The sequence below is a fragment of the Acipenser ruthenus genome, chromosome 40 (assembly GCF_902713425.1).
Source record: "Acipenser ruthenus chromosome 40, fAciRut3.2 maternal haplotype, whole genome shotgun sequence".
Taxonomy (NCBI): Eukaryota; Metazoa; Chordata; class Actinopteri; order Acipenseriformes; family Acipenseridae; genus Acipenser; species Acipenser ruthenus.
This window is the reverse complement of record NC_081228.1, coordinates 3517732-3531913: the sequence shown is the minus strand read 5'-3', so window position 1 is coordinate 3531913 and position 14182 is coordinate 3517732. Positions and strand designations below refer to the sequence as shown.

Here is a 14182-nt window from a genome sequence, read left to right as displayed (position 1 = left end):
AAGGGGTGGGGGAGCTTAAACAAAGGCTTTGCCATCGAAATTATACAAAGATCGCAGCTCGGCGACTTGCTGTATAGGAAAGAAAACACAGCGCCGCCGCCACAGCCCAAACTTCACATCTGGGACTGCATTTTTCTCCTATTGACAACATCTGGCATTCAAGTATTGAAATCAGACACCCAGATCTGCACCCAGATGACTTCATTCCCTGAACCTTTCATTAATAACAGCCACACGCACTCACAGGGCTCTTATTGTTGCGCTTTAATGAACTTCCACACCACCGGGGTTATTTGTAACTATTTTGCAAACTCCATGAGGCCAATAAGTCTCAAGTAACATGTCCTTTCAATTACGCAAACAGTAGAAAACGTTCCTTCCATTTCCTGAATCGTGTTAAACATTCATTTTCCATGCATAATGCTCATTTGCTTCAAATTTCTCTTATACCTAGCCGAGGTAATTAGGTGCCAGTAAGTCTGAGATGAATAACGAGCGATACAGTAGCATGGGATACACCTCGTTATGATAATCAACGTTTTGATTTACGCGATTGAGCTACTATTGTTAATTAATCAGTGCGCCTTCTACAGCTCATTGATAAGATCAAACTTTGCACACAAACCTCATGTTTTTTTTTTTTTTATGGATTCTTTTCATTGTTTTATTTTCTATAAAACACCATAGCATTCCATATATAATAATATAAACCAGCATACTATTCACCTCATATATAGTAGCATGCTTAAATTAAAAAGGGCATATTCTCAAAATAACTGTGCATTATGGTGAGACTTCAGTTTAATTGCATTGTTATTGCTGATCATAGAAGTATAAGCACAGAGTCCGATTCAACTGCAAATTTACTGCACGTTGAACTCAGTTTGAATGCATCAAAATCAATTCTTTTTGAAACTTGGAATACAATACATGCGTATTACTATAATGGATGAACAGCTAAACTATGATGCGTTTTCTAAGGTTATGCTGTCGGGTTAATTCACATGTCACATTTCATCATTACTGAATATCCTGTACATTATTAAGGTACTGTCATTCTGAGTGGAAGCACATGCCAGTGGCAAACTGAATGAACCTGTCTTTCCAGGACTTAATAAAACATTTTTAGATGTACATTAATATATGCAAACATTCAGATATTATAAAACAGGTATTTCTGAAACCACTTGCTAGTAAGAACTACACAGTGCAGTCGGCATGCGCTGCAGGTTGTGGACAGAGTTGGACTGCAGATCATACCGTTATACTGTACTGATGATACAGCTGTGTGAGTCTAGGGAATGAATACAGATGCAGTACTGTAGTGTCTGTACACATCCCTGGAGCAGAGCTACAGGATCTGCAAACTGAACAGGTTTTACGTGAAGCCAGGTAGCTGTTACTGTTTATATCTTGTGTGCGTGTGCGTGTGCGTGTGCGTGTGCGTGTGCGTGTGTGTGTGTTTGAGAAAGAGATCTAATAGCTAAGAGTTACAAACATGTCGGCTGATGCAGGTTTAACAGGTTTTAATTCAAGCAGGAGGCTTAGAGAAGTACGTTCCCTGACAGCTAGAAAGATAGCTAGATATACAAAGTTCCTGTAAAATGGATTGATTATATAACCCTGTAACGGGGGGAATAAGGACAAATCGTTCCTCTATTTAGCGTAACAATGTGTCTGTTATCCATATAAATAACCCCTGCCTCCTCCTTGAACCTGAGATGGATGTTCTACACTTTAAAACAATACAGTGCGTATAAACCGTTAATTCCTTTAATGCATCAAGACTCAATGGGATGAATTCTCAGAGCTAGTAACTTTTTTTAATGACACAAGCTGCACAGTACTTCAGATCTTGTACGTTGTCAGTATGTTCAGTTTTCAAGCATCAGATGTACATTTTTAAACTAGAACAGTCTTCCTTTTAACCTAGCAGAAAGTCAGATATTACTTAATTGTCATGGAAAAAAAAAATGCTAACCTTCATCTTTGCAGTTGGGCAATGCCACAGTAGCTTATAAAGATGATTATTATTATTATTATTATGTATTTCTTAGCAGACGCCCTTATCCAGGGCGACTCACAAGATATCACATTATTTTTACATACAATTACCCATTTATACAGTTGGGTTTTTACTGGAGCAATCTAGGAAAAGTACTTTGCTCAAGGGTACAGCAGCAGTGTCTCCCACCAGGGATTGAACCCATGAACCTCCGGTCAAGAGTCCAGAGCCCTAACCACTACTCCACACTACTCCTCCTTCAAAGAAAGAACAAAAGAGAAATGAAAGGTAAAAATGTAATAAAGAATTGCATAATCTAATCAAATATATACAGTAGATGACATTAGATGGCACAGGCAGCCAAACATAGATTTTTAATTTAGTTAAAAAAAAAAAAAAAATGATGTGGAAAGCAGCTCTCTTCTAAAGCAACTGAAACCAATTTGCCAAGGAACTTGTTCAAAACTAAACCCAGTTAAGCCTTTAATTAAAATGCCCCTAAAGGGCAGCTGAGATATAGAGAGACAATTATGGTTTTATTATAGAACTACACAACTGCACTGCTTTAAATCTTTAGGTTCAATTACATATGTACAGTACTCTGAGGACTGTATCCCGAGTCTGCATCAAATTAGCATGACACAACAGAAGGTTAATCATTTTAATTTGTACCAGGTAAAATTGCATTCATTTGTAAAAAAAATAATTAAGTTGCAAAAGGATTGGAGCTGCGCCGAAGTGGAATAGAGTTCTGCATTCTTTATTTGTTCAGAATAATAGAGCAATGCATTATTTAGACCCTATTTTGCAATGACAGTGGATGAAGCTTTTTGTTTTTAATTAAGGGTATTAATTTGTGTCAAGCCACTGCGCAGAGATATTGTTACGCTACCTTTAAGCCAATCATCGTGGCTGTGTACGAAAGATACAGTAAAAAAAAAAAAAAAACATACAGCATACAGTAGATAAACCATATAGAAAATACGACATAACCATGTTTGTAGAAAATACATATTTTACGACACAGATACACAAAAGGGGTTTATTATTATTATTTATTTCTTAGCTGACGCCCTTATCCAGGGCGACTTACAATTGTTACAAGATATCACATTATTTTTACATACAATTACCCATTTATACAGTTGGGTTTTTACTGAAGCAATCTAGGTAAAGTACCTTGCTCAAGGGTACAGCAGCAGTGTCCCCATCGGGGATTGAACCCACGACCCTCCGGTCAAGAGTCCAGAGCCCTAACCACTACTCCACACTGCTGCCCCAAGGTTTATACCTAGGCAGTGGCACTGGAACAATTTTTAAAGTGGGGGTGCTGAAAGCCATTGAACAAAACTGTAACCCCTGTATAACCCCTGTATAGTTCCAGTGCCCCAGTACCTAGGTGATATTATTATAACATTTCAACTGCAGAACTGCTGATTAACTGCTGTGTATGTAACAATTAACCCTTTACTGCTTTGGGTATGTACCTATCTTCTCAGTGTCAGATCTACTGGACACTGAGCAGCAAAGGGTTGTACACCTTCTATTGTTCTACTAAGAAAAATACAACAGATTGAGATGAAAATGTCCATTCCTAAACTACATTGCCCTTAGACAAACCACCTTGCAAATACCAAATCAAAGAAGCACATTCCCGGGACGATTGCTAGCAGTGCAATGAAGCGTGAACGAGTGAGTGGGGATCCAAGCCGCGTCTCATTGCTGTTTATGATAACCTTGTGTTTGCAAAGCAAGGGAAGTGAAAACAATCATTGCATTTCCCCACAGCCCTGTATTTAAAACAGATAAACCAATCAGAGATGCAGTGTGGAGGTTAGGACTAAATAGTGTTGCTGAAGTGAGCACGAAGCTGTCATTAAACCTGCTGATACCCTTCGTGTGATCAAGGGCTCTGTTTAACAGCTAGTCACGGAGCGCCAGCTGTTTTTAATTGTACATGAGCTCCATTTATGAAGAATGATGCTTGAATGGACTTGCCTAAGAAGTTTGAACATCTGCGGTGGAGTCGACTGTGCCAGTTTCTGTTGCCTAGCTTGAAAAGGAATCAGAATCACAGAGCCAAAACAAAAGTCAATGTATTTTTGTTTTTATTTTTGTAAGCACACCTGAGGTGCTTCCTACTTCCAATGGCTGCACGGTTACATCAACACATGTTAACTTTCCACTCAAACCAAACTGGAACTAAAAAACTAAAACTGTAACAAAGAATTCTCCCCCAGATCTTTGGTTAATGCCAATAAGGGGGTAACAGTTACCCACGGTGTAGAACGCCAGAAGGATTAATAGAGTTAGAGGGAGCTGATAAATCCATCGCAGTTACATATGTGAGGAGGAGGATGATGGGAAATGTAGTTCTGAGAGGTCCATGCGGGTACATAGGAAGCCATCTTGAGGCAGGGAATGCAATTTAAAAGTTTAAAAAAGTGGTCAAAATGTAAAAAATTTTTTTAAATACACACTATTTACGTAAACAGTTGTAGCAACACATGGGAATGTGTAACACAATAAAATAAAAAGGTCCTCATGTACCCTTTAAAAGGTTAGCCATGTCTTCATCCTAAGTGTAGCTTGCAGCGGTTCCTGTTCAGATGTAACTGTTTCCTGCATTGCTGTGCCATTGCTACTCATTACCGATCCTGTTTGGAGTTTATTTATAGCTGCTTCACCTCAGCCCTCATCCAGCTTGGCAGCAGAGTGGTAGCGTATGAGGTTGAATGAGGGGGCTTCAAGGGGCTGTGGAATTAGCATGAAGCTTTCCCAGGCTTTGTTTTATCATCATTTTTAAATGAGACAGTCGTTACCAAATAATCTTCAATGGCAATGCTCTCCTGTACATTAAGGGGACAATGATAGCACAGGGGCCCATGCAATGGTGTGCTCCACTAATAGACTGGCACCACAGTGGTAACACCTTCATGTATTGACACAGCTATGGCATCACACACACTGGGAATCCACAGTAACCATATCTGTGCCAGCATGCAACCATTACAGGAGCACTCTGAAATATTAGTCTCGTTCCTTTTCCATAGTGGTCTACGGAGAAAGTATATGAACTGCAGTCAAGTCAACTCTACTCAGTCTCCCTTAGAGCTTGTTTGACACACTGTGTCTGGGGACCTATGTGGCTCACTATTTCTGTGTGCATCTACAGTAATTATGGTACTGTGCTGTTGTTAGGGAGTGTTTACTGTGTTTTCTCTTCAGTTAAACCACACGTGTTCTTTCCATTGGTGTTGAGTTCAGTCTGTTTTTTTTATTTTCTATATTAAACACAAAAGGCAGAGCTGAGTTATTATTGCAGGCTTCATGCTGCCCTCTTCGCCTGACGGACCACTGAACACTTTGGAACAGCTTCTTCACGAGGCAATTAAAATCTGCCTAAAGTGGATCTTACATTAAACTAACATGTCCACTGCCTTCCAAGCAATTGCAAGGTTCATTAGAGTCTGCAGAACATTGAATAAGCATGCCTAATGTTGACGTGTGTTGCGCTGTCCAGATAATTGTGTGTTCTGTTTTTCTGTGTTCTGTTATACACACACACACACACACACACACACACACACACACACACCTCATTTGTTGGTGTTGTCATATAGTGTTCAATTAAATGAAAGCAATGCATTTATTTTTCCATGCCTCAGTGGGTCTTGAGTATATTGCTCTTTGTCAGGAATGCACCATCTAAAATATGGATCATGACAATAATGACTTAAGGTGGTTAAAAAATAGATTCATATACAGTAGTTAATCTTCAAAGGAAGTTTCATTAAATTACTGTAACACCAAGTGGGAGTTGGTTTCGAATTCGAAAGGGAATATTTTAAGCAAAGAATGTGGAAAATATTTCAAGCAAAGAATATCTTTTAGCATTGTCATTGAGGCATTTACATACATACATACATATCGATAGTTGTCTTATTTAACTGTCTGGTCACCCTCATATAAAAGCTATCTGAATTTCAGAGGGATGTAATTCCTATGGAGTTCAGCAGGAATTCATTATGATTCAGGATGTAGTTTATCTGTGCGGTGCAAGGTAAGTGTGCTGATACTAACATATGGAATTATAGAACCAGATGGTAACATTGAGGTCTGTATTTAGAGCCACTATCGTTGAGATCAATTGAAAAGACCCCCAGCTAGTTAATGAAGTGCTGGCAAAGCGAAGAGCAGACTATGGGTTCATAACGTGGATGATTCAATGAACCACCTACGCCAACTGTCTTTGCAGGTGACGTCGTGATGACGTTTTGCCAACCAAACAGCTGTCCGTTTGCCAGTTTGTCAACATTGGTGAAACGTGGTTAACCATTTACAAACTATGTTTAAAAAATAAACATGCCGTGGATAACGCACTGAGCAGTATTTATCCATGATCCATCAGCAATTGCGGGAAGCTTTTAGTTTGATCATGTTCAAACAATACTCACATTTAATGATATGTAGTTAAATTGCTTACAGTACGGTAAATCAGTGAAGCGCTAGTCATAATAAAACAACCCCTTTTTGCTTCTGGCATTTTGTTGCATTTTTATGTTTTTACTTAAGCAATTGAACCTTGATCAGATTGCGTTACTGTAGCTGACAACATGAAGCTACTGTACAGACAAGGCTGACTACCAAGGTAATAAGGGGTTTTATTTTTTGTTATTTTATCCTTTTATAATTTATCGATACTTGCTTTGACTATTGTGTTAAAACACTCTTGAAATAAGCTCATTTCTGTTGGCTGTCCACAAGCTGTGCAGTTGTGAGCATTTAAAGATTTGATGTGACAGAAGACTTGATTTATTTTTGTAACAAACCTGCTTTTGGAAGCGAAGTTTAAGCATAAAACACAGGATAATATCAGGGACTGTTAAAAGAACAGTCATCTTGAATTGATTTGGTATAAAAAAAAGAGCTCAGCTTGAAATATTTAGCTGGCGTACAAATACTGTTCTGCTTGCAGTAGTCTAAGACATACAATGTGTAATATCTATTAAATAACAGCCAATAACAGTCTAATATATAGTCTATCCTTTTTTCAATGATCATTGTCCGATTTCACATTGTCCTTTTTCCATTACTACACACCAGTCTATTTAAAACTATTTTAACTGATGCATGCTGGCATTTCTCTGCACTGAGGATTGTACAGAGATGCAGGAAGGGTACATGCATCTGTGGATTTTTCATCTTGGCAGTGGATTATGTCCGGCGAGAGTAGTTTGTTGTGTTCATTTCTTGTGTTGGGGACGCTGCTTCTGAGATTAAAAATGGAACTCGCAGTCAGCTTGCTGCAGTTAAAAGTCTCGTCAAGGTCAGTAACCGTGCCAGACCATGACATGAATATCCCCAGACTTCCTCTGACAGCTCTCTTCAACTCAGACTCACAGACAGCATGCCCCACAAGTGCCAGCAGGACCTTACCATCCTTCCCTCCTCCACAAGAGGTCAGATGACTGGGTACAGTGCATAGCGGTGTGCAGCCTTTTCTGGTTTGCAGCTTTGCCATGCCAAGTAAAAACCCCAGTAGAACAATATCATCTATATTGGAACATGAATATTCATAGTGGAGGTTTGCCCACTGCAAACAGCATCGCCAGACCAGGAATAAAGACATTTTTAATGAGAAAACGGATTCATTATGACCAAAGACATGAATACAAAATATCAATACAATCAGGTTTGTTTTTGAAAATGGTATTGAAGGAATACGCACAGCACAGCACACAGCGACAGTAAGTAATGTGTTTTATTGTAATAACCCTACAGCCTGTTCAATAACACACACACTTTCATATTTTTTTCCTGCTACTCTCTGCATCATTCACAGTCTACATTTTTCCCTTTTACTGGAGTAAGTAATCTGTCTCATTGTCCGTTATAGTTTTCCTGCATTATTAAATAGCATGTGTGCGTATGTGCTTGTTTTTCATCCCAGTCTGACATTTCCAAGATAATTTATTTTCCCCAGGAGATCCTTTTAATAACATAAATCCAGTCTCTTATGTACAGTATGTTTTTAAAGATTCATCATCCCTATTGTCTGCCCAGCATAAGTTCCCTCACTAGGATAAGCTCTTCCTGCGTTGAGGCTAGTGGAGGTAATCCTGAAAACAGGCACACAAGAGAAGTAATGAGGCCCCCAGATTTCTCAAGTGAATAACAAAGATATTCTCTGCCATCTATCTCTCTAGGTATGTATGTGTGTCTATCTACCTATCCAGCTATCTACTCTATCTATCTGTAGCAGAGCTGTACAAACTTTTTGGCTGAAAGAACAGTTCTTAAAGTGCCCTGGTCAGTTTTATTTTCCCAGAAAACAGCCTCATGCTGGCGCAACAAAAATTACCAAGAAAAGCTCATCGTTTCCTGGAAAAAAACTAAATCAAGGTCAATAATCTATTTTTGTCACTGAACGAAATTGAGTTTTGTTTATTTCCAGAGCTTCAAATGGTAAAATATTGATGCACTGATGAGCAGAGGGCGGGAGCTTTCTCTTGACAAAGTTCTGGAATGTGGAACAGGCAAAGCTCAACTGGTGTGACACACATCTGCAACAGAGCAGCGAAAAGGGTCCATTTCATCAAAAAAAAAAAAACAGATCTAACGACTCGTAAAAAACCAAACGTGGTGGGACCATCTGTTCACTAACTGCATGAGGATGAATTTTCAGCAGCCAGAACCGTTCTACCATGTAAGCTACTTAGAGTAGCGTTCTCATCTGGGATCACTGCCACCATGGGGTTTAATGCACGCGCCTTTTAACCTGTACGGTGTTGTTGTCTCATAGTGTAATATTGAAATTACTGTAATACCCTTGAAAACATATTCTAGTTTTTGCTGCGAGTGAATTTTTATCGGACCCAGCATAAAGTTATATACAAGCTTTCAAGGAAATAATTTTTTGCTTTGGCCACATAGTCACCTGCAGAGGCTTGTACAGCAGTCATCTGCGTGGCATAAAACAAAAACTAAAGAGGGTGGAATCAGACTGCAGCCAGAGTGGATATATAATCAGCTTTTAAAACGGAAGTCTGTTTTCACCTCGGCAGCTCAAATTTACTGCTGCTTGGAGCAAATAAAAAAAAAAAGTTAGTCCAACGCAGCTGTAGTAATTTATCCAATCAAGGCTCACAAAGGAACTAGGGTTTGCAATTTAGAAAACGGCTATCGTATGGCAGTGCCAGTAACAGAGTTTTCGATAATTTGAAGTTTTAGTCACTAAAAGCTAAATAGCAGTGACCTCATGTTTTCTAACATGTGTTTCTAAGGTAACGGTATGGGGCTCTACAACATTAAAAGCACACTGTAGAAGAATCCGGGGTGTCACTCTGATTTTGCTCTGCTCTGGGATAGTTCTGCCAGTGAGGTGAGTCATGCTGCCCAATCCAATGCTAATTAAAGAGTCCAGGGCCTCAGGGGACACCCATCCTTGCTACAGTTCAGCCTTTTGAATCCTGAGCTAAAAAGGAACACTATTTCACTACCCGTTGTCTGAGTGCAGGAGACACCACCCCAGGACCTAAGCAAACTGCAATGACAAGCATGCATAAGATTTTGTACAGATTGTTGGACAGCCTGAGGGACAAATGCTTGGCCATGTTTTGGACACCCATTGAGAGTATAAGCAAAATACAGTAAGTGGGACAAGGGGCAGCTGCAGGGACACAGATAAGGGAGGCAAGAAATAGATTTCGAACACATTGTAAGGAGGACGACTGGCTTTTTATAAACCCTGCGCCTCAGGTAGGTGTCATGCATTGGAACCCCTAGGGGTTCCAAATGAGAAGCATGGATTTGTAGAACCCCATGCTGGTTCCATTTCAGAATCAATTCATTACAGAACCCTCGCCAGCCCGTTATATAAGAACTTTTTTTGGTTTGTTTTTTGATTTAGAGAACAGAACGAGAAAAAGTCTCATGAAACCATATGTGGACTGCTCACTCTTAGTGTACAATATAAAGCTGTTTTTATTTATGAACTCATGCTTTTAACAAATTGTGTCTCGATACATCGTGACACTTTCTTTACATGATATATCATAACAGAGGTATGTATCGGGCTACAAAACCAAAAGCACAACATCGCTCATTGTAGTTCACCAAATGCTTCTTGATTGTAGTATAAGTGTGTTTTATAGTTCATTTCATCACACTCACTGTTCATTTCATCACACATAAATACATACATACATACACACACACACACACACATATATATATATATAAAATCATAGCTTATGGTTTCGCTAAAGGGTCAGTGTTATTCTTAGGGTTAGGGGACCTGGGTTTTAGTTCTGAACTGAATATAAGCTTTACATTTACATTGCTTTCCAATGCACATGAGTAGCAGTGTTCAAAGCCTTGATGTAGTCTGTGCTTCATATGCAGAGCGTGTCAGGTGGAAACAGAATAAATATGCAATTTGATAACAGAATAAGATGCTGCATGTTGCATGTATGCTGCTCAGTCAGACACAGTATAAGCTGGCTTGTCAGTTCCTAACCTCTGGGTCTTGAGTCCCCAGTCATCTCAAGATCTGACTGACTGGTTTATCTGCCCCTGGGATTCATTCTAAATATAGTTTGATTATTTTTTGTTGTGTTTTAACTGCTGCAACAGTCCCATCATTGTGACACTGTTTTCAAAACGTTATACAGCATCTTTGTCACATTTTTTCTTTTCCGCTATATTTTAAAGCTCAGTCGTCCGTGTCAACTACTTATTCTTTGCTTATTAACGCGATCCGCAGCTGTCCAGGGATTAGAGTTGCACACAGGTATAATTGCAAGCCAGTCTAATAATTACGCGCAGCTTTTTAAATGCACAATATTATTATTTATATGCACCTTTGCTTTTTTCCCTTTATAATATAACAAAGGTGTCTAATGCATACTACTAAACAACACATCTATATCTTTAGAGAAAAATCACGTCCGTTAACCGATGTAAATAAAACCTACATACAACAAATAAATGCGGATTTCAAAAATCGAATATCCATCAGTTATTATCATCTTTACCCTGCAGATCTGTTAAATCGAATATCTTTACTGTAAAGATGATGATGAAAAATGCAGCCAAGAGCAAAAACGCTTGTCGCTGTATTGTGCTAAATGCAGGGTTAGCCTCGCGCTATCGTCCCGGAGAGCTACTCCCCGCAGCACACGCTGGCACGCGAATCTCCTCCTTGTCTCCTCGCAGACACTTCCATCGCCGAGCCCGTCGCTCACATTCCACAGACCACAGGCATTTGATATAGAGGCTACACGGTATCCAGTTTGTGTCATTCAGTGTCATTTGTCATAACGCATTATACCCCTATAACAGTCAACCATGTCTGCCTTTGTTTTACTATATTATTATTATTATTATTATTATTATTATTATTATTATTATTATTATTATTATTGGAAGCTAGATGATTTAATTGTTACTCAAATTAATATCATTTTCCAGGCTCTCCCTATCGATGGTTAAGTCACACACAAACACATCTGTTTGCAATTTGGAGCTAAGTTATGTGGAAGGCTGTAGAAAACAATTTTCTTTCATGAAGGGAACTTATAGTCCTCCCAGTGAAGACTCTCCTTCCTAAAAAGTGCCCCCTTTAAAATCAAACACAAATATGTACATGCATTACGGCTATAAGGATATATATACTGTATATATACACAGACACACACAGTATTTCTTATACTAACCTACTAATTTACACCGTTACAAAAAGAACAACAAACTAAAACAACAACACATGTTTTAAAACTCTACACAAACTTTATAAAATCATATTTCATTATATTAAAACATGTACACTGAAATTCCAAACGTGTTTTAACTTGTATTTTTTTGTTTGTTTAGTTTAGTTTTTTTTTTTTGTTTTTTTTTTAACTCCGGAGTATAAAACATTAGTTTTTCAAGGTTAACTGATTTTAAATAAATCTCCACAGTACTCACCTATAAGTAGTGACTGAAAGTTAGACATGACTGCCACGAAATCCTTTGACAATCTTTTTTAAAGGCGCAGAGAAAGCGTTCTGCCTCCCTGGAAGAAACCCTTCTCTCTCTCACTTAACTGAGCAGCACGGGTAGGACCTGCAGCAATTCTAACACCCCGCAGACGGAATTGTCTTCAGCACGCTTTTGCATCCACGTGCTGCATAATTAGGTGCTCAGGTTGCATTTGTGCGTCTTCGCGCTTTTAAATAAGAATCCCCCGCGGCTCACAGCGCTCTCCCAGTCTCCCTCGCTCTGTTTCTTGGAGATGGTTTCAGGGGGAAGACTTGGATGTTGCAGGATGGAGACCTCTAGAGTTTGAACTGCACACGTTTTCTGTCTGAGTAACAACAGGAGCAGCAAACAAAATCACACTGCATAGCAATATGGGATAAACCACAAGACAAGCGTACCAACCCCTTTCTTTCATCATCCTTGCAAACATCAGTACAGCAACAGCCTCATGGTAAGTGATTTAGCCAGATTCCTAAAAGCAGTCGCTGTTTATATATATATAAACATTCATAATAAAATAATTCAAAGCAAAGCCTTTTTTGTTGTTGTGTTGTTGTTCTGTATTCCCTTACAGTGTTATTCGGCACAGGTCTACATTAAATACATGGACAATATCAAACCCAACATCCGTCTTTTTTTTTTAACAATATGAAAAATGACTCTTTCAAGATGAAAAGACCCGTAACAAAATGACGAGAAAAAAAATCAATTTCTTCAATGCTCTAGTTATTCCTTTATTGGTACTTAAATGGAGTTTGCCTCAAAGGACAAGAGTCCATGCACGACTGCAAAATGTAATCACTAGAAATTAAAATAAATCATTACATTCAAATTGTAAAAAAAAACCAACAAAAAAACAAACACAAAATATAATTATTACATGTTACATTCTGAACTATCGGGGGAGGAATTCCAGGGGCTTTTTACTGTTTTCCTCTATATCTTGAACAATGGTGAGTTCTACATAATTTCAGTATAAAACAACAAATATATATATATATATATATATATATATATATATATATGATTCACTACACAGCTTTAGGACGCATGCTGGAGCACGTGTATGCGATGGTAAACAGTTTTTCTGGTAATTACAGGTATTGTGACTCTTGGGTAGCAGTCCATTTGATGTAATCCAATCCAAGCGTTGCCCATGCTCGGTAGTAAAGGCTTAACAAATTGGTTGATGCTAACTTTCCATGGCCTGCGGCTTCTTGTTGTAGGTCATGGATGGGATCGTGCATCAGTTTATTTAACCTCTGCAGGCACTACTCCAGATCACAGTTTTCCTTAATGGATTTCAAACTCATCGCAAGAGAGCGTCAGGGGAATCAACTGGCCCCTCTACCAGATGGAAAGCGATCTAAGAAAATCCACTAGGAAGACAGTGTGTGTAAATCAGTGACGCGCTGCTGGTAAAACATGCAGGCACGATGGTGAATGGTGACTCGTTATATACAGTATGTACACCAGTGCCCTGAGCGCTGGCAACCAGTGCTTTTTATCCATAACTATACTGAACACGCTGAATATAGAAATGCTTAGAAGGAACCAAATAAATTCAATGACAAACGTTTCTACTAGAAGTCTTTTTCATTTGGTTTCTGTTGATATTTCCAAACTTGTAGTTTTCGGAACAGAGACACGGAGAAGGTTTGGACAAAGGCTAGGGATTCCATTTCAGACAAGAGGTCAGTTCAGAGATAAAGGGGATTAGAATCAATCTATCATTTACTGCCTGTCTGACTGGAGTGCACTGTTAAATATTGCATTACCTTTGAATAACTATAAATATGGTACCCTATACAGCCCAAACAGTCTCCCTTGGGTAAAGCACTGATTGCACAAATCAGTTTGAACTGCTGTCTTTCACCATCTTCGTCAGCTCAGCCCAGCAATGTTTTACTGGATTCAAACACGGATGTAGTCTGGGGGCTATGGCCCAAGAACTTCCTCAAAATGTGTGTGTCAATTCATGGCACCTACCGAATAATGAAATGGTATTAATCATGCTGCAGCAAACACTGCTGCCGAGTTATATAGTATTAGCACTGCTAATCAAACTGTTCTATGCAAGACGGGTATTGTAATGTATACTGTGCATGCTTTTCAACGCGCTTTCTTGTGTCTGAGTTTTAACGGGTTGTG

General features: G+C 38.9%; 1 protein-coding gene across 1 annotated transcript in view; it reads right to left on the bottom strand.

Annotated features, from left to right (window-relative positions):
* The window catches only part of LOC117397235 (CXADR-like membrane protein), a 39329-nt gene extending 26922 nt beyond the window's left edge, over positions 1-12407 (bottom strand). The window contains exon 1 of the mRNA XM_059009899.1: positions 11978-12407. Within this exon, the coding sequence (XP_058865882.1) occupies positions 11978-12005 (28 nt within the window). The 5' untranslated portion in view covers positions 12006-12407. The remainder of the gene's footprint in view (positions 1-11977) is intronic.
* Between the last annotated feature and the right edge of the window lie 1775 nt (positions 12408-14182).